The 21,833-nt window shown below is 42.1% G+C and overlaps 1 protein-coding gene across 13 annotated transcripts in view; it reads right to left on the bottom strand.

The window, feature by feature from the left end:
* Positions 1-21,833, bottom strand: part of EPHA5 (EPH receptor A5) — a 404,174-nt gene that overhangs the window by 68,772 nt on the left and 313,569 nt on the right. For 10 of the 13 annotated variants that reach the window (XM_032805216.2, XM_032805221.2, XM_032805217.2 and 7 more), the window contains one exon: positions 4,521-6,100. The exons of 1 other annotated variant lie outside the window; for it this stretch is intronic. In XM_032805216.2, coding sequence (XP_032661107.1) covers positions 5,995-6,100 — 106 coding nt within the window. In that variant the 3' untranslated portion in view covers positions 4,521-5,994. Of the gene's footprint in view, positions 1-4,520; positions 6,101-14,758; positions 16,264-21,833 lie in introns of those variants that run through there. 2 more of the 13 variants (XM_032805218.2, XM_032805220.2) reach the window with 1 other exon arrangement.

Below are 21,833 nucleotides of genomic sequence, written 5' to 3'. Positions count from 1 at the left end.
CCTGTACGCCATGAACTAACCTATTTTTTTTAACCCAGTTATACTTTTGGCCTTCACAACACCCCCTAGCAACAAGTTCTACACATTGACTGTGTGTGTGTGAAGAAATACTTCCTTTCGTTTAAATCTGCTGCCTATTCATTTCATTGAGTGACTCCTCGTTCTTGTGTTATGTGAAGGGGTAAATAACACTTCCCTCTTTATTTTCTCCACACCAGTCACGATTTTATAGACCTCAATCATCATTTTGAGTCCTCTCTTTTCCAAGCTGAAAAGTCTCAGTCTTATTAATCCTTCTCCATATGGAAGCTGTTCCATACCCCTAATCATTTTTGTTGCCCTTCTCTGTATCTTTTCCAATTCTAAGATATGTTTATTGAGATGGGGCGACCAGAACAGCATGCAGTATTCAAGGGGTGGGCGTCTCATGTATTTATATAGTGGCATTATGATATTTACTGTCTTATGGATCATTTTCCTAATGGTTCCTAACATTCTGGTAGCTTTTGTGAGTGCCGCTGCAGATGTTTTCAGAGAACTATCCACAATGATTCCAAGATCTCTTTCTTGAATGGTAACAGCTAATTTACACTCCATCATTTTGAATGATTAGTTGGGATTATATACAAAGTACCAACAGCACGAGCGGGATCCACATCAGGATGTCACTGTTATTCAAAGATTTTTATTTTTTATGAAAAAATATAAAATTTTATATCTTACACTACAAAAACATGTACATAAACAAAATGCACATAAAGCATCAAAGGAAAAAATATAAAAATAAAAGGAAATAAATACAGCAATGCTAAGCTTTCTATGAGTTAAAACTCTAATGCAGGAAATTGAGCTTAATGTGATTGGGGCAGTGTTTAATAGAGGTGCTCCGAGTCCTGACCTACCTGCACTAAGGGATTTAGATGGACTTAATAATTAAGGACTCGAAACTCTATGTTACTCTCAGACTGCTATCAATGAATTTCACACACTTCTTAATGACTAGTTTCAAAACTACAGCAGTCTTAAGAGTCACATTTTTTTGACCACGGGGACTTCTACATGTTTATATTCAACACTGAATAGACACAACTTTTTCACCTTCATCATATTTTTGTTAACATAGAGAAGGAATAAATAAAGTTTACAGCTGATTTTTTTTCATCAGTCTTCTGTTTTTTTTTTCTTTTATGATTAGATAACTTCTCCAAAGAATAAAGAGAGGTCATTCTAAACAAGAACTGTGCCTAGAAAGACTTCCTCCTTCAGAGATGAAAAAGAACGTTATGAAAAGAATGTTCCTATCTACCATTCCCTTTGAAATATTCCCTTACAATTAGCAGCAAAATGGACTGGAAAAAAGTAATCTATGTAACCATGTGGGCTACTGAGTTGGGAAAGCAAACCACTTTGACTTACCTAGGTATATACTCTAAGTACAGCTAATATTTAATTCTGAGGATCAAACTTCATTATCTTAATGTAGGTAACATTTGCATTTTTCTTTCAGGTTTTAATTTCTGGTACACCACTAGTAAGCACAGCTAACTATAGTACTTAGTTTTTTCCCCCTCTATGCTTAGACAGAGCAAAACCAGAAAAATATTGTGACCTGATTCTACTGCATGACAATATATACAATATTCCACTTCTAATACCTGATTTTAACCTACAGTATATGATTTTACTTGCTACTCTTTCTTGTATAATAACAAAAAATACCTTCCAAGAGAAAAATTTCTCTGCTTGTGCTTTGTATGATATCTCAACTCTGCTAAGGTAAAATAAAGATTCATTGACTAAGATTTTAGGCTGCAATTTTCAGAGGGACCTAATGGAGCTAGGTGCCTAAGGCCAGATCCTCAAAGATAGTTAGATGCCTACTCCCATTGGAATCAAATGGGAGTTAGGAGCCTAAATAGCATTGGGAATCTGGAGCTAAGTCCCAGGGCCCCTTTTGAAAATTCCAGCTTAAAAACTGGGTGCCTAAGGATTAGACCCCATATCCATATTTAGGTACCTAATGAATGGCTTGATTTTCTGATATGCTGAGCACTCAGCAGCTCCCTCTCTGGCTACAATAGGAATCTTGCCTGCACTTTGGAAAATCAGGGCACTTATTTAGGCCCTGCTGTTTTCAAAAATCATGGTTATGGGTTTTTTTCACTCATATACAGAGTCTATTATAAACAGATTTGTAGCATCAGAAGTGCTTGTTTTAATTATAACAAGGTTTGTATATGCATTTAAATACAGTAATTAAGAAAAAGTGCCCAGCCAATTAATAAATGCAATCTGGTCATGGGCATTCCTTTTTCTACTAGTTAACCATAAAGATATTCTGAAGGATGGTCCAGCAAATGGCAATTGATTACACAGTCCTTGGAAGGTAACTCTCATCCTCCTGTACTAAATCTCCAAAACACTGTATATGCATTTGAAAAACACAAATGGCCAAGGGACTTTTGTTTTAAAAGCCCACAAAAAAGAACAAAACCAAACTCCCCCTTGCATTTTTCACAGAGCACTAATTCACTCCATCAGTTAACAAGTGACTGAAGAGAACAGTAGAAAAGGGAGAGGATAAGAGCTGGAAGTTGCTAAGAAAACTCTCTCCAAGTACAGATGATTGGCGGAAGTGGCAACTGAAGAATTCCTCCAGAAGAAATAAGTTGTTGTGTCTGTCTTCCTATGGATTATTTTACAAAGCACTGCAGGCAGGAAGACGCAGAGGATCCCACAACGACTCCCCTGAGAGCTCTAATAACATTATTTATTATTTGACAAATCTCCTTTATGTGCAGCAATTGTTACGTCTCAATTTGTTTTTGTTTTAGTTTGTGGCCCAGTGGCTGACAAAAATAAAACAAGGGGACAAGAAATCATACCATCAAGATTTGTCAAACCTCCCCTTCTGCTTTGCTGCCTCACTGCATCTCATGAAAGCCCCCTGTATAAATTGTCTCTTTTTTCCTTTTCTCACATTTGCAGATGAATTCGGTACCTTTCCAGTTGGTGACAGGTCCAGGGGTGAACAGATGTAGCAAGACGGCATTTCTTTACTCCCTTTCCAGATACATCTGCCTTCTTCCTACATCTGTTCAGCCCTGGACCTGTCACCAATTGGAAAGGTACCATATCTCACTGAGAAGTAACTAACAGTTCTAGAAGGAAGATGGGTTTTTAGGTGTATGCTTTTACTAAACAAGTTTGCAGGAAACTCGCAGATGCACCAAAGGGATTTAGAAGCACAAGCCCCATAGAAAATCTTTCTTTGTGAGAGATTTTGTTTTATTAGAAGCTGCAATTTGTATTTGGGGGTTGAGGAACTATAAAAAGAAGAAATGTTTAAGAACAACTAAAGTGGTATTCAGATACTTGCTTCTGAGTGAGAGGAATGAATAATTTAAGCAACAGATTAGGAGTTCTTTTTTGCCAGAGGTGAAGAAGAGAAAGGATATCATCTTCATGAAAGAATGCTGGAAGATGCTATCCAACCCACATAAGCAACTAATATTCCCTAGAATAATGAAAAATATTTGCCATCATTTGAGCAAGTCTTTCAATCTCTATCTTTAGCAGAGCCTTTTTTCCTTAAAACGAACTTTGAGGCCTACTATGGACAATTGGAGAATTCCATCTATACAGAAATACAAATAAAATCCCTCATTGTTTCAAGATGGGATTCAATGGGAGCTGGGTGCCTAATTCCCACAGGTTCTTTTGAAAATCCCAGCACCCGTGCTTTACATTTTGCATGTTCAAACAAATGACTTCATTACTATAGGATTCCACTGCATTTATCAAATTGAGCACATTTCTCCTTCTGCTCCTGTATGCTTTGGGACAGAGTGGGACATGTCTGTATCAAACTGTAACAAGGTGGGGGAGGTAATATCTTTTAATGGACCAATTTCTGTTGGTGAGAGAGATGCGCTATTGAGCTACACAGATCTCTTCTTCGGGTGTGGCTTTATGTAGCTCAAAAGCTGGTCTCTTCCACAAATTGAAGTTGGTCCATTAAACGATTACCTCACCCCCCTTGGCTCTCTCATATCCTGGGATCAACATGGCTACCACACTGCAAAGAATCAAATTGTAACCTCCATCTTGTGTTAGGAACTCCATTTTGTATCATGTGCCGAACACAAGCCTAACCTTAACCAAGGGCAGGTTATTGAATTGTTTTGCAGACACCCTACCCAGGAAAGCTGCTTGACATCTCACTGAAGGGACATTAGGAGAAAGCATCAATATGGCAGTCTAGGGCTGTCCACTTTGATTGTCTCCCAACTGCTGACCCAATGGAACAATGTTTTTTCTACACTGCAGCCTGATGAAGGGGAGGGATAAGCTTTCCAGAGGAGCACCTGGGCGAAGGAGACAGAGACTGCACTTAAGAAGGGGTGCTGCTCTGAGTTGGGGGACTGACCATCACCACAGAACAAAAGGCTTGGTGGAACAAGAGGGCAGGAGGGACTTTGTCCAGACCACAGGCTCACAAGAGCAGTAAGATCAGAATAATGGAGCACTCAGGGCTTCCGTTATTTTCTGATGCTCTGTAACTGCAATGTTTTGAAGAGTAAAGTGTCTGTGGTGAAGAGATTCCTTGCCTAAGCTTGTGCTCCCTGCTTCCTTGCCATGTTGTCCTTTAAGGCGTTAACCTCATACCCCAGAGAATCCACAGCCTCAGTGGAGTTCTGGGCGAGCGTGTGTAAGCAACTGAGTGGCTCGGGAAGTCAGAGACACCGGTTTTATTGACTAGGGTGGTGGACTGACAAGCCAAGGAAGGGCTCAAGACAAGAGGTCTGAGCCTGGGAGTATGCTCTATAGACCCAGAGCTAAAAACAGTGACTAGTCTCCACCCAGACCCAGCTGGCTTGGAAGCACATGGGTCCCTGAGATTAAGTCCGTTTGCAGCAGATTGGTTACAGTACACAGGAGTGCTGAGCCAGGCTAGATATTTTAGGGGGAGACTTTCAAAGGTATAGAAGAAATTAGGTACCCAGTTGCCATTGAAAGTCAATGTGAGTTGGATGGCTAACTCCCATTTATGCTTTTGAAATCTGCCCTTTAATATCCAGAGCTCATGTAGAAATAGAGGGAGAAATGACTTTTATTGAAACGCATGCTTGTGACCTCACATATGTAATTAAAACTCCTGAAAGCTTTGTTGTTATATGTTGTTTGAACCAAAGAGCAGCAAAAATACAAGAAAGTGGTAGCACAAAACAACCCAAACCAAACCAACCAAAACCAAATCTAACCAAAAATCCTTGTACCTGGATGTGTAGCAAACTGTACAGTATATACATATTACTCATGTATTCATCTCCCAGAAGAGCAAATTAAAAGGAACTTTATAACACAGAGGGGGAAAAATATACACCCTGTATTGTATTTGCCACTGAACAAGTAACATGTTTCTACACTAGTCTCTATAACTTAACGCTGTGTAACAGCATTTTTTTAAATTTACAAAACAAAATATCTATCAAGAAATAATCTAATCATATTGCTCTTCAATACACTTCTGTAGACAATTAAGACTCGAAGTAAACTTCAGTAAACTGCAGCTTTTCTTAGCCCATGAATGGCTACAAAACTTTTCCATTCAAGTAAGTCCTTGGAAGTATTAACATGTGCTGCCATAATTCAGTATATAAAGGTGCTCTCTATATATTCCATGTACAGACAAAGTGTGGTGGGAAGGCTTTTTCTTCTTGTTGTTGCTGAAGCATAAGAAAATGGTTACCCTCATGTACAGTAGATCCATTTCCATGCATGTTACATTTACTTCATGAAGACACAAATAGGAAGGAAAGGAAAATTTTAGTCAAACACTGATTACAAATTATGCGGCAGAGGCCAGCCAATGTCCTTCAGTTATAGAAATAACCGACTTTCCCTTTTTTTTTCTTTTTTCTTATAATAAATCTCAGGGCTAGTTTACAAAGTGCAGGGTCAATCACTTGAGAAAGTGACTTTAAAACCAAGTTACAATGGCACCATCCCATTCACCAACTGGACCTTCATCTCTTGAAGGCTGCTCATTATCTTCTTCTGGTGACCAACAAGTGTCACTCCAAGCCGCCTCAAATCCCTGTGTGGAGAAAGCACATGTAGGTTCTCTTGATTACTGTGGGCAGATCTCAGTATATAAGAACTTTTAGGTGCTGTAAATGGATAGTGATACTAACACCTCATGCTTACCGTACATGGATCACAGTCTGCTTTACAAAGGAGGTATCATTATCCTTTTTTTTTCTTTTTTTTTTTCTTTTTTTTTTAAAACAGATGGGGAAATCTCAGACCCTGAGAAGTGAAGTAATTTGCCAGGAACATATAGCAGACCAGAGCTTAAATAAGGAGCTAGGAGCCAAACTTTGATCTTCTCATTCTGAAAATGTTGGACCTAACTGTGCAAATGTGAAACATCTGATCTGAACGTTGCACCAGACGAAACTATTTCCTTCAGCTGATGTTCTGAGCAGATTACAGTGAATACATCAAAATGATGGCATAGCCTCTGGCTTTAATTTTCTCATCAGATTGGAGAGCCAAAGCTTTATTCCTTTTATCAAACACATACAGAAATGTCTGGTTGCAGTGAGAGCGCTGGGGGCTGCACTAGTTGAAAATCAGCCTCTTAATCAAGCTGTTTTGCTCGATATGTGTATTAGCCAAAACCCAAGTGGACTCGTTTATACCACAGGAGCAATTCAGCACACTAGAGATATCCAGTTCAGACTTCCCACTCCTTGAGAAACACCTTCCAGTCTGGGCGACAGACTTTTGGGGCTCAGTGTAATTATCTTAATGGATTATATGGATATAAACGACAAGCCTCCAGATAATCTGCTGGCAATTTATTGGGTTAGAGGCTGCTGAATGAACCATGCTTGATTCTTGGGAAATTCTGTAGTATGTATAAAGATTTTGTTGCTTGTCTCCACCAGTAGGTGCCAGCATTAAGCAGAAGAAAGTGCTCTTTTACCTAAAAATGAATTAAATATTAAAGATCCTATTAGGACTTCATATTTTCTTAAGGAGAACAATTTGAATGGGGAATTTTGCTGTAAAAATTATGCCATAATATGGCTTTAGGGCTATTATTTATGCTAATGTTTTGGGAGGGAAGGATCCAGTCATGTGTATTTATGTTTCTGACATAAGATGACATGATTGTTAGAATACTTATCAATGATAATGAATGGATGAGGGGCCCCATCCTGAAGCCTTCCTATGGGAGGAACTCTAGAATTCCACCTGTGAAGGGCCTTCTAAATCAGGTCTGGAGTAATTAATGTAGCAATTTTTATGATATAAGGGTTCTAATCTCCTTTTTCCTACACATATATAATTCCAATTGATGCCAATGGGAGTTTCATGAGAACATTGGATGGGATTTTCGAAAGTGCCCAAGTAATTTAGGAGCACTGAAAATCACTGGGACTTGTGCTCAGGAACTTCTGAAAATCCCTCCCCTTGAGAAGAATACTGATCACTGTGAGGGCCAGATTCTCCAAATCGCTCGGCACTCAGCAGGTCCCAAAATCTGGCTGCTTCCTTCAGGTGGCTAAATGGGAGCAGAGTTATTTTGACAATAGGGATTCTGTGCTCAATAATCAGACTGTATCTCAAAAACTGTTTTGTATACAAAACAAACAGGACTAACATGGCTATTTTAACAAGTAATCCTGTCCAAGGGAAAGCTAGATCTGTCCTTCACAGACTGACAAATTTTCAGCCTTTTCAGTTGGAACAAGCCCGCTTTGTTTAGTTACACTGCTACCTTTTAGCTGGTGCCTGAGATTCATAAAGGAAGTCACAACCTGCATGCGACAGAGGTCAGGGAACCACAACTGCATGCTCGCTATTTGGAACAAAGGACTTTTAATGGCTGCAAAAGTGTCTAACTTTTTCTGAGACAGACCTTTCATTCTAGCCTTCACTGAATTGTGAAAATGGTTCAGCAGGCGACACAGCAATCTTAATAATGAAGAAACAGGTGGGAATGCCATTGCAATAGGTGATTTATTTTCAGTACACAGCACAGCTGGTAATGTACACCAGAAATAGGATGGTAGGGTCAAACTTTTAAAAAGGCTCAAAACCCTCCCCTCATTTTTTTTTCAATGGGAACTGTCGGGGGACGAGTGCATTTGAAAATCCAGACCCTTCACTTAAAAGTACCTAAAATGGGAGCTTAACTTTTCTGGAAACCTGGCCCCAAATATTTAACACATTCATAGTTTCTCTGATAGTATCACTCTGCTCCAGCCATGCAATACAGACCAGCCAGCCTGAAACGCTAGTGAGTGTTTGCATTCCATATGCAATTCTATTAATCCAATATTAAAACTCCCTCATAAACTAGAGTAGTAGTTGGTTTTCTCTTCCCAAATCCAGTCCAGAATTTTTGATACTTACTACCCTGCTCTTTTCCCTTGCCATAACATACCCTCCATAACCCAATATACCTCTTGATTGAAAAGAGAGAGAGACTGGGAAAAATACAGAAGTTTCCCGTTTCGGAGTATAAGCTGTCTCCAGGGGATCTACTTTATTAATCAAATATTGGAGTGAAGGGTCCTGATTCTGCTATATATGAAGCCATTGGACATGATTGTGGATGGTACCAGCCCAGCGCAGGGGAGAGATGTCATGGTGCTCCTCTATCTGCACAAGGTGTGGCCACAAGCCCTTTGGAGAAAGCAGTCCATGCTTATCTTTACAAATCACATTAGCTTCCACGGAAGTTTTCCTTCCTAGTGCCCTAGTGGGTGCTAGCTATCTGAAAGGTTATAAAGAAGGGCAGCAGTAAGGTAGAGCAGAGGAAGACAAGGGTTACTTACCTGTAACTGGAGGGATGTGTAGTCCCTATCTGTATTCCACAAAGGGTTTATGCATGTTCCCATGCATCCAGAGCCAGAGAATTTGAAAGTAGTTGTGTCTGTTAGTCCATGCACGCACCTTTTCTTTACGTCATAGTTCCATCAGAGGCGATAAAGGGCAGGGAGGACTGACCACATCTACGATTTCTTCTCCACTGCGAATCGAACAGATCTACAGCAGAGGGGAAGGAAGGTGGGACTGGAATACAGATAGGGACCACACATCTTGGAAGATCCTCCAGTTACAGGTAAGTAACTTCCTCTTCTTCTTCAAATGATGGTCCCTATTGTATTCCACTGAGGTGATAGACAAGCAGTACCTAATTCAGAGAAAAGTGTGAGGAAGAGGATGAAACAGTTGAATGAGGGACAGCCAAGCCAAATGAGGCATCCATTGCAGAGTTCTGCACCAAGGCATAGTGTGAAGCAAAGGTATTTACCGAACACTACATGGCTGCTCTGTACATGTCTGGAAGCAAGAGATTGTGGAGGGTGGCTGTATTTGATGCCTGGCCTCTTGCAGAATGTGCTCTCACTCCAAGGGGTAGCTGCAGTTCTAACAACTGGTAGAGTGTAATACACCCCGAAATCCATTTGGAAATCCTCTGTGTGGAGATTGCCTGCCCCTTAAACTTCTCAGTTAAATCGATCAACAGTCTAGGGGACTTCCTGGCCAAGGCCCTGCAGACAGAAGGTGTCGCGTGAAACTTTGGAAAGAAAGAAGATAAGTGTATGGGTTGGTTGACAAGAAACCAGGATATGATCTTTGGTAGAAACTTGGGGTGTAGGCGCAGGGAGACTTTGTCCTTATGAAACATGGTGAAAGGGGGATCTGCCATTGTGGCCCCAAGTTCACCTACCGCTCTTACCAAAGTAATAGCCAGGAGGTAGGTGACTTTCATGGAAAGGAGGTACATAGAGCATGAAGCCAGAAGCTCTATGGGCAGTTTCATCAATGCTGATAGAACGAGGTTGAGGTTCCACTGGGGAGTGATAGGTGGTTTGAGTGGGAAAGTCCTGAGGAGACCTTTTCAAAACATGGTAGTCAACAGTTGTGTAAATATGAAGTGTCCTTTCATGGGAGAGTGGAAGGCACTGATGGCTGCTATGTGGCGCTTGAGAGAATTGATGGAGATCCCTGATGTCTTCCAGAACAGGAGGTAATCCAAAAGAAGAGGAATGTCCATTTCCCTGAGGGAAAGCCCTTTCTGCTGGGCCCAGGAAGTGATGTGTTTCCACTTGGCCCAATTGGGATTCTTGATTTGTCTCTTTCCTGCGGCTCGAAAGGATGTCTTGCACTGCCGATGAATATTCTCATTCTAGAGAAGATGCCCTTCCAAATACCAAGCTCTGAGGTGAAACATCTGTGCATTGGGATGTCTAATCTTGCCATTGTGCTGCGCAGTTCCTGGAAAGCAGGTAGGTGTAGTGGGGGTGGGCCAACATGTGGAGAAGGTTGGGAAACCAAAATGGGAGCGGCCAAAATGGGGTGATCAGAAGAACTGTGGCTCTCTGCCACTTGTTCTTGTGGAGAACTTGTGGGAGCAGTAGAAGAGGGGGGAAGGTATAGCTGATCTGGTCCGACCAATGGAGGATGAAGGCATCGCCCTGAGAATGGATACTGACACCCTGCCTTTACTAGTATGTACTGCATTTGTTGTTGACATGGTAGGCAAAGAGGTCTCTGGTTGGAGACCCCCATTAGCTGAAGAGGTCATTTAGCCTGGAATCATGAAGCTCCTGTTTAGTGACAAATCTTCTGCTGAGAGACACTGCAATCACATTCTGAGTCCCTGAAAAATAGGATGCCAACAACAGGATCTTATGGGCAATGCACCAGTCCCAGAGATAGACTGCTTCCGCACATAGAGTAGTCAATTTTGTGCCAACTTGTTTGTTGATGTAATAAATGGTGGTAGTATTGTCCAACTTCCTAAAAACATGATAGGAGCAAATGGATGGGAGAAATGCTTGACATGTTCAGACCACCCAGAGTTCCAGAATGTTGATGCACATCCTGGAATCCCAAGGGGTCCATGTCCCTTGCATCATGTGGTCTCCTATGTGTGCTCCTGATCCTTTGAGGGGTGTATCCATGAGGATCGTCCTGTCCTGGGAGGATGAGAGGAAGGGGATTCCTGTACAGACCTTCCGGGATCCATTACTGGAAGGAAGATAGCACTTCATGGAGAGACTGACAACATAAGGTCCATGGCACATCACGTAGGTGAGTAAAAATGCTCAAGCCACATCCGTAAGAAGTGAAGTTGGAGGTGAGTGAAGGCGGTGATGTATGTGCAGGCTGCTATGTGGTCAAGGATGGATTAGCAAGTCCTGACTGGGACAGACTGTTGACTACTTGGTCAATGAGTTCCTGCAGCGTCTGGAATCTGTCCCTTGATAGATAAGCTCAGGCTGTGACTGAATTGATGGAGGCTCCTATGAAGTCCAAGGACTGTGTGGGAATCAAAAGTTGATTTTTTGACATTTGACTCCCAGGAAAGAAAGGAATCTGAGCAACCCGGAGGTCTAGATTCGAGTTTCGTCTGGATCATGCTGCTAGTAACCAGTTGTTGAGATAGGGAAAAATAAATACCTTGGAGTGCCTGAGGTGAACTGCCACTACAGAGAAAACTTTGTTGAAGACCCAGTGAGTAGTAGTGAGTCCAAATGGACCCTGTACTGAAAATGCTAAAGACCCAAAATGAACCTCAGGAATCTTTTGTGTGGTGGATTTATGTCTATATGAAAACAGATGGCCCACATATTGAGAGTCATAAACCATATGCCTTTTTTCTAGTGATGGTATGATGGCTGCTAAAGTGACCATATGAAACGTGGGCTTGCAGATGCAGCGATTCAGGCTGTGGGAGTCCAGAATTGGTCTCCACCTGCCCTTCTTCTTGGGTACCAGGAATTAAGTCGAATAGAATCTGTTCCCTGATAGTTGGAGGAACAAACTCTATTGCTCTCCTTTGTAGTAAGGAACCTACTTCTAGAGCAAAGATGCTGCCATGAGAGTGGTCCCTGAAAAGGGATTGGGGTAGAGGATGTGGATGAGGTAGCATGGTGAACTTGATTGTTTAGCCATAGTGGATGATATCCAGGACCCACTTGTCCATTGTTATTGCTCTTGAAGCTGGTAAAAAAGAGAGCAAGGTGACCCCCAAAGGGGATGGGTTTGTTGCATGGCAGTGTTTGTTCCATGCGTTTGTTGCATGGTGGTTGATGGCTTTCTAGCAGTTTTCAGAAATATTGTTCCTGAGAGGATTTAACGTAAGATGATGAAGACTGTGAAAGGGAGTCTGGAGACCGGGATTGTTGGGTCTTTTCGCTTTTATGAGGAGATGCGTATGGTCTTTGATGGAAGAACTGGGGAGTCCTGAACCACTGAGTAGGTGGCATGTGGTAGAATTTCTGCTTGAATGCAGATGTATGGATACCCAGCAATTGAAGTGTGGCTCTGAAATCCTTGAGGGAGTGGAGGGAATCATGGGTCTTCAGATTAAACCGGTGGGACTCATGTCCAGTTTTGGGCCCAACACTACAAGGAGGATGTGGAAAAATTGGAAAGAGTCCAGCAGAGGGCAACAAAAATGATTAGGGGGCTGGAGCATATGACTTATGAGGAGATGCTGAGGGAACTGGGATTGTTTAGTCTGCAGGAAGAGAAGAATGAAGGGGATTGATGGCTGCTTTCAACTCTGAAAAGGGGGTTCCAAAGAGAATGAATCTAGACTGTTCTCAGTGGTGGCAGATGACAGAACGAGGAGTAATGGTCTCAGTTGCAGTGAGGGAGGTTTAGGTTGGATATTAGGAAAAACTTTTTCACTAGGAGGGTGGTGAAAGCCTGAATGGGGCTACCTAGGGAGGTGATGGAATCTCCTTCGTTGTAGAGGTTTTTAAGGTCAGGCTTGACAAAGCCCTGGCTGGGATGATTTAGTTGGGGATTGGTCCTGCTTTGAGCAGGGGGTTGGACTAGATGACCTCCTGAGGTCCCTTCCAACCCTGATATTCCATGATTCTATGATTGAAAGGGAGATCCTCAATGGTATTTTGCACCTCTATGGGGAAACGGGATGAGGGCAGCCAGGATTCCTTCTGCATAACAATGCCCATGGCTATAGAGTACAACTAGGTATCCGCATCATCTACAGCCAACTGCAGTGGTTTGCCACCAGTTTGCCCTCCTCCAAGATAGACTGGAGACAAATTTGATCTTGCTGAGGCAGCTTTTCAGTAAAGTCCTCCAACTGTCTATAGTTGAGGAAGTCATATTTGGCCAACAAGGCCTGGTAGTTTGAAATTCAAAATTGAAGTCTAGAGGGAAGACTTTGCGTCCCAGAAAGTTTAAGCGTTTGCCCTCCTTATCCGATGGGGTGGAGTGTGGCTGTTGTTGTCTGCACTATTCCATTACTACTTACATCAGGAAGGAATTGGGGGGGAGGGATGGGGAAAGAAAAGAAACTGTGACCCCAGGGGGAACTAGTAAACAAATTCCCCAATGGCCTCCCTTCTACTAAAACTGCTACTAAAAACTAAACTATTTTAAAAACAGCAAAAACTAGAAAACTAACTATAAACTGGGTTTGTCAGAGATAAGAGGACACTAGCAGCTCTGACTTGGACTATGAATCAGTGAGAAGGAACCGGAATTGCAGTGGGTCGACTCCTCCTTTTATTACCTCAGATGAAACAATGAGGTGAAGCAAGGACTCATGTGCAGACCAACAGACACCACTACTTTCAAATTCTCCAGCTCTGGACTCATGGTGTACATGCGTAAACCCTCAGTGGAATACAATAGGGACCATCACTCAAAGAACATCCGTGACTTATTTAATGTTGCCTTGTACATTACAAGGCAAGTGGTGACATTCTCAAAAGCACCTAAGGGTTGGTCTACACTATGAACTTCCATCACCATAGTTACATCTCTCAGGAATGTGAAAAATCCACACCCCTGTGAGACGTATCTATATCGACATAACCTCCAGTGTAGACAACCCTGGGTTGACAGAAGAATTATTCCATTGACTTAGCTACCTTCTCTCAGGGAGGTGGATTACCTATGCCGACGGGAGAATCCCTCCCATTGACACAGGTATTGTCGACACTGGAGCGCTACAGTGGTGTAGCTGCAGTGGCACTGCTGTAGTTTTTAAAGTATAGACAAGGCCTAAGAAGCCTAGAGGTATCTCTACAGTGTGATACAAGATCTGTGGCACAGCTGAGGCTGGCCTGGGGCAGCTGGCTTGGGGGTTAAAAATTGCAGTGTAGATGTTCAGACTCAGGCTGAAGACTAGGATCTGAAACCCCGTGGGGGACAGGGACTTGCGCCTGGGCTCCAGTCTGAGTGTAAACATCTAGATGGCAATTTTTAGCCCTACAGCCCAAGCCCCATGAGTCTGAGTCAATTGACCTGGGTTCTGAGACATGGTGCCTCAGGTTTTTTATTGCAGTGTAGACATATTCTAAAAGTCCTATTTTCATAAATGAGTTAGGCTCTTCTGAGTTCCTGAGGGTCTAAGTTGCTTTTGAAAATGGGACTGAGTCATTTTTTGAAAATATTTCCCCAAATCTTTAAAAGGTACTTCACCTTCTCCCCTACTCACCCAGGCGCCAACCACTGGGCACAGGCATCAGGCAACTGAATGTGTAAAAATGGCTGCCTAACCATTTGCAAATCAAGTTATTCACCTGTGTCCAGGAATGGCACACAGGATCCTGGGGATTGCGGGTGCAGCAAGGGAGGTTTAGGCTGAACATTAGGAAAAAGTTCCTAACTGTCAGAGTGGTTAAACACTGGAATAAATCGCCTAGGGAGGTTGTAGAATCTCCATCTCTGGAGATATTTAAGAGTAGGTTAGATAAATGTCTATCCAGGATGGTAGAGACAGTATTTGGACCTGCCATGAGGGCAGGGGATTGGACTCAATGACTTTTCAAGGTCCCTTCCAGTCCTAGAATCTATGAATCTAAGAATCTGTGCAAGCGCAAAAGCATTGAGCCTCCATTTACTAAAATAGGTGCCCTGGAGTATCAATGCAGCTGCCATGTCTACACCGTTAAGAGTGCTCTCCTTCTTCATTTCCTTTCTTCGGTCTATAGTTGAAAATGAAAATAAACATGAGTTCAAAGCTGTGTGCTACAGCTGTGTTAATGATCTGACATCAACAGACCAAAGTCAAGGAAATCAGAGCAAAAATTGCTGTTTTGTCCTTAGCTCTTTCCATGGAGCTCCTTCCTTACATCACCACAGATGGCATATGCTTCAGGAATAGACACTGTCCTGAAAGCCCAGCTCCAAACATAGTTCGGGACAATGCGGTGGTCTCTTTCACTGTGCTATAGCTTATACTTCCATTAACCGAATTCTTATCCTTAAAGATTGGGCAAGAAAAATCTTTAAAACACTTTATTCAGCGACAGTTCTGCTTATACACCATGGAGCAGATTTTCAAATTCAAGGCAAAAGAGCTGAGCTTCCATTTAAGCAACTAAGTAAAGAAGGCAGATTTCCAGAAATGTTCAGCACTCAGCATCTCACAACCTGGCCGCATAGATCAGCTGTTTTCCATTTCAGGGCCAGATTCTGTCACTCTTACTCAGGTTGTGTGGTACCTTAGTCCTATGGAATCAATGGGACTGCTCCAGGTACCACACAACTTGAGAGAGAGTGTATGGATTGGTTCCTTAGGCTGGGATTTTCAGAGGATATACGGGAATTAGGCATCCACTAACTAGAGACTTGTGAATGAAATAAGCATCTTTGTTTTTTTAAGAGTTCATCTGCTCTTCTTCATTATTCCCTCCCTGCATCATCACAAGATCAGAGCTGGTTCCTCTGGAAATAACCATGATGTCACAAACTGAGGATTGGGGTTTTAAGGTAAGAATAAGCAGCAAGAGCAGGTGAATCCTTGAATATTTGTCATTCAAATTATTTTTTTTAAAAAATTAATAATTAATTTTATTGTATAAGAAAAACTACAATGCAAAGCAACACAACACATATCATTACAAATATTCATAGCTGTTCAATTAATAACAACCCTCCAGGTGTCCTGAGATTCAGCAAATACAGGTTTTTTCAAAAGATATGGGATAGTAGTCCACATTTCATTAGTAATAGGTCCGATCAAGTGCCAGATTAGAATCAAGTCATGGTCTATCTATTCTTGAGTGTTGTCCTGGTCAGGTTATTCTTGTTGTGTAATGAAAGAGCTCCAGACACACTCAAAGTCACTAGCTGGTCCACAAGTTTAAAGAGCAGGCCTTCTCCAATCCGCATTTCTTTCAAGTCTGATATCCATTCGGAAACAAGGGCTGGTGGGTGAGGCTCCACCTTTCACAAGGTGATTCATCCCTTTGCAAGAATTAGAACTAAATGTAGACATCACTCTTTGAACACATTCATTTTCAGGTCTTTGTTTAAGCAGGCAGAGCTCAGGACTTGGGGCGATATTCACATTAGCATTTTGGTTTTTAATTTTCCATTTGCTGCTAGCAGGGAGTCATTTCTGGGACACATGAATTCATTTGAACCTGCCATTGGTGGTAGTTGAGATTTTTATTTGATTGGTGAGAGGACAGAAACGGATTTTCAAAAGTAACCAGTGATTTCAGGGGCCTCCATTTTTGGGTGTCCAACTTGTGATGTCTTAACGAGGCCTAGTTTTCAGAAAGCTCTGAGCAGCTGCTCTCTGAAAATCAGACCCGTTTAAGATGACTCTAGTTGGGCACCCAAACTCACTAGTCACTTTCAAAAATTTTGGTCACAGTCTTTGAGGGGGCTTAATATATTTTTTCCAGTGGAATGTAGAACAGTTCTCTTTATTTCACATTAATTATATTATTCTGTGTTATTGGGCTGGGACGGTCCAGCTCTCTTCTATCTAACCTCCACCTCTGTCACCATACAGGTTGAATTTTGCATCTACAATCTTAGATAGTGTTTGGAGAAGACCTCTGTATTTTAAAGAATGCTTTACTGGTGCAATTTGGGAAATGAAAACTACTTTCAAATGCTCTTATTTTCACCTGATCCCCCCAAGTCCCAGCTCTGGAATATATTGAACAGTAGCCTATATTGACAATGACGTGTAACATTTAACCTGAATTCTTATTTGCACTGTACAAAATATTTTGTTGTCCCTTTTTACAAAAAAAAATAATAATAACCTTTTTAAACAGTAAAGAATGCTGTGTGTTCCCAAGTTCATTTTTTTTTTACTAATAGCAATTAAAGAACCTATAGAATTATAGAATGGATCCACATTAGTAGCCAGAAAAGCATTTCTTTCCTTATTTGAGAAACAACGTCTCAGATCCTCAGTTGGTGTCATTCAGTCTAGCTTTGTTGACTTCAAAGGAGTAATGCTGGTTTACACCAGCCGAGGATCTAACCTCAGTCTTTGAAAATTTTCATTTTGGACTATTAAAGTCAATGGAGATTTGCTAATTGACATCAGCTGAGGATCTGGCCACCTGTGTTTTTAACATATATAAAAGATATCACAGAGTTTTGCTTTGTTTTGTTTTGTTTTTTCCAATTAGCCTGTTATAATTTTCTCTCAAACACCATTGACTTGAGTGCAGATTATCTGACCAAACCAAGGTAGCCTGTGTTCTAAGTGTAAAGTGAGATTGTACAACGGCAGTAGCTGTCTCAGAACCCAGCTGGACCTGTGGGAGCACCTAGATTCCCTGCTTTTTATTTGCTCACAAAAATACCTTGATAGGGTCTGATCCTGAGCAGGCATAAACTGGTATAGTTACACTGAAGTCATGGGACCTTTACCAATTTATACCAGCTGGTGATGTGATTTATGGAAACTAAGCATAGAAATAGTGTGCAACTCAATTTTAAAGGAAACTCCCCATTGATTTTAATGAAGAGTACATTACATGGATATTTCTTAGGGCTCCGTTGTGTAAGCCTTATTCACACTGGTTAGCAATCGATCGGGCACATAGTCTCATTGACTTCATTGAAATTACATGCGTGAGAAAGGGCTCGTTCTTTTGTTTAAGGGAGTGGTTCTCAAACTTTTGTACTGAGGGTACTGGGGGACCCCTTTCACACAGCAAGCCTCTGAGTGCGACCCCCCTTATACATTAAAAAGACTTTTAACAAATATTTAATCCTATTATAAATACTGGAGGTGAAGCGGTGTTTGGGGTGGAGACTGATTGCGACCTCCCAGTAATAACCTCCTGACCGCCTGAGGGGTCACAACCCCCAGTTTGAGAACCCCTAGTTTAATGGCCATAAGAATATATGGAGGAGCAGTGTGGATATAGTTTGAAATATATCATTACAGTTTGGAAGAACGGCCAAGTAGTTGCTATTTACAAAAACACGACTTCAGAATATAACATGGATCTTTCTTTTCAGTTTAAAAAGTCAAACACAGAAAAATAGAATTAAAAAGCCTGCGATACTCTCTGGGGTTGTGAAGGGATTTCAAGGCAGCTGAATTTGGCCAGCTGAGCACTAACGCATTGTGGCAGTGCTAGTAAAGGGACTATAGACCCTGATACTGTCCCATCCCAACACAGTGTTGGTATGGGGCCCTAGGATACTGTTACTAGCGGGCAGAGTTTAGAGCATTTCCAAGCTTGCTATAAACTCAGTGAGGGACTTCCCAGGGCAGATCAAGTCAGTGTATCAGGGAGCCACAATTGTTTTCCCCAGCTTCCATATTCCAAGCAAACCCTGGTGCTATGGTGACCAGACAACAAGTGTGAAAAATTGGGACGGGGGTGGGAGGTAACAGGCGCCTATATAAGAAAAAGCCCCCAAAATTGGGACTGTCCCTATAAAATCAGGACATTTGATCACCCCACCTGGTGCAGAAGAGAATTTCACCCACAGGGCCTGTTTCCACATAAACATTTTCAGGAACGAGAAGAGAGAAGCACAGGAATATTGGAGATAAAGGCTGCCGCCCACAGTGGAACATTTTCCAGAGTTATCCATGAAGCATCAGATGCTTTTTACTCGGGGGTTGGACAGGGCTGGTTTGCATTTGTCTGATCCCCTGGCACATTCTTCTAACCTCTACTTCTGTGTCCCGTGCTGCTCTGCTACATGCACGGGCAGCACAGCTAATGAATTTAACAAGGTGTCTGTGAGATCCATTGAAGTAACAGCACTCCATCGATCTTGTTAATTTCTGGCACCTCTGTTTGCAGCAGCAGTGAAGTGGAGCAGGGCAGAGGAAAGGAATGGAGAAGCTGAACCAGGAGGAGGAAAGGCTGGGGAAGCAGCAAGAGATTGGTAGGGGGAGGCAAGGAGGAAACTGCAGCAGGAAGGAGGGGAAAGGAAAAGTGGAAGAGGGGGTAAGTGGAGAACAAGAAAGGGAACAAACTCAGAGGGAAAGAAGTGAAAGAGGAAGGGAGAAAAGACGACAAAGGAGAAGAGGTGAAAGGAAATACAAGAAAGGAAAGGGATCAGATCAAAGGAGACAGTAATCACAAAGAGAAGGATGGGTATAAACAGGAAAACACCACGTGCAGCAAGAAGTAGAGAGGAAAGCATGTAGGAAGTGGGGACCCTGTGATGGCAAATGGTGGAGCAGGGTGAAAATGATCCACAGTAACTTTTCTCCATGAAAATAATGACATTTTGGCACAATAGGATTTTGTGAGGAAATTTCCACCTGAGTGAAAACATCGCAGGTTTTTGATGAAAAATTCCACAAAACAACTTTTAAAAAAATCTCTTGCTTTGCCATATTTCATGTAAAATGAAATATGTCTTCTAATCATCTCTAAGGGTAGATCCTGAACTCAGTGAAGTCTTTGCAAAACTCCCATTGGCTTCAAGGATGCAAAATCCAGTCTTAGAAGCTGGCCACATACATGCAGCGGGGGGAAGCGAAAAAGACATGGGGAAACAGCACAGAGAACTTGGGGAGGGCAGAGACATAGAGGGGGTCACTGCTTAAAGAAAAAATAAGCAGGCTTCATTTACTTTGTTGATTTTATATTTACAAATAATTCCTGTTGGGCAGAGAACTACCTACCCCTTTCATTTTAGTAGATGTTGAGGTGGGCCATAACCATGTATTCATGTAGCGGTGATCAAATATTTCTGATGAATTAAACCCTGATTAGGTGCAAATACAAACCAGTGTGGGGTGTGGTTTTACTTCCATTTCATATGACACAATGTTGAAGAAATATGGAAGAACTTAACATGGTGAGTGGTGGAAGGCAGGGACGGTGAGAGTGGAGTATCTTGGGATTGTGGGCTTAGTGAGTGGGCGAACCACCACACCTGGACATCTTAGGCACGTGCTTAACTTTAAGCACTGGGAATAATCCTAGCACCTTCCACTTTTCTGCTCAACTCTAGCCATCCTTCCCCAACCCTATTTCTGTCTGGTGCTCTTGGTATGTCCCCTCTGCCGTGTAGATTGTGAGCTCTCCGGGGCAGGAACTGTAGTCTTTGATCTATGTCTGTGCGGTGCTGGGCATAACAAAATCATCACAGAAGCATAGAAATGTCAGGCTGAAAGGGACCTCAGGACGTGATCTAGTCCCATCCCCTGCACCTGATCCTGGACTGAGGTTCCTAAGGTGCTCTGAAAATACAAATAATCAAATAAATAAGATGCTGATGCTACCTCACAGTGCACGAAGTTAAACAAGAGCGTGCTTGCAGGACTGGGGTTCGAGATTGTAGGGGTGGTGAGGAATATTAGGACTGTGGACATGGCAAGTAGGGCCTGAGTGGGAGGAGAGGCGCTGCTACATTTTGACCTCTGCTCTTTAATGTTATTTTAACTCTCATGGAGGCTTAAAATCCTACCTACATTGTGGGGGGATTTTCTACCCTGCGGGGTGAATTCCACTGAGCAAAACAGTTCCTGTGACAAAGTGACTCCCTTGCTGCAGGGTAGGAAAAACGTTAAGGTTCTGGGAAAATAGGGTGTTTTTTTTTATTTTAAATTGATGCAATAGGGATATTGGCCGACAGCGAGAGAAAGAGAGAGAGTGTGTGTGTGTGTGTGTCTATGCACACACCTCTGGATCACAAGGGGTCATATTCCTTTACATTCTAATTCAACATCTGTGATAACCTGACTTCAATTTAATCCCTCTGGAAACACACTCTCTACGCTCAGTTTGAATAAGTGACAGGATAAGGCATAGACATCATTACACAAACAATGCACGCCATTTAAAAAAATAGCACACAGTTCACCAATAGCCCTAAGGCATTTACCACATGACTGTAGTGCCGTGGATTCAGTCTGAGCCGATCAGGCTGATCTCAGAAGTATATACACATGCACACATAAAAGGTCCCCAAAACTGTTCACCCAGGGCCTAATTCTGCATGGTGGAGATAGCTTCTTCTGAGGGCAGAACTCTGACACCTCATGCGGGAGTTGAGCTTCGGGCTGGGCTCTAGTGTAGGATCTGAGTTGTCCTTGCAACATTATATACGATACAGAAGTACAGTTAATGATCAAAATGATCCTAATTCTCCTGCTAGCAGCTATGTTTTGGACTGGATGTTTTTCATGCACACTCTGGGCCTGATTCATATTTACACTAAGGCCTCTGGCAGCTTAAATGTAATTTATGGCCAATTAAAAACCTCTTTACACAGTCAGGATTCAGAACTCAGAATCCAGCTGTGGGCATTTATTACACAGATCTAGATTTGACTAATGTTTCTCAGTTTGTCACTGTTGCAAAATCAGCCATATCAATTGTACCTAAATTTATTTGTATCTTTTCTAGGTAAAAATCATATGCTATGACATCACTTCCTGTGCCTGACTCCCCACTCACAGTGGTGTAAGTGAGGAGGAACTCCACTGCAGCCAGTCACACCAGTGTGAAAGCACACTCAGCAAGAGGACATTCTTGCCCCACTGTATTTACATGTATAAAACTGTGCCAGCAACAGAACTTTTT

The sequence above is a fragment of the Chelonoidis abingdonii genome, chromosome 5 (assembly GCF_003597395.2).
Source record: "Chelonoidis abingdonii isolate Lonesome George chromosome 5, CheloAbing_2.0, whole genome shotgun sequence".
Classification (NCBI taxonomy): Eukaryota; Metazoa; Chordata; order Testudines; family Testudinidae; genus Chelonoidis; species Chelonoidis abingdonii.
The sequence above is the reverse complement of the archived record's forward strand: the minus strand, read 5'-3'. Positions and strand labels throughout refer to the sequence as shown.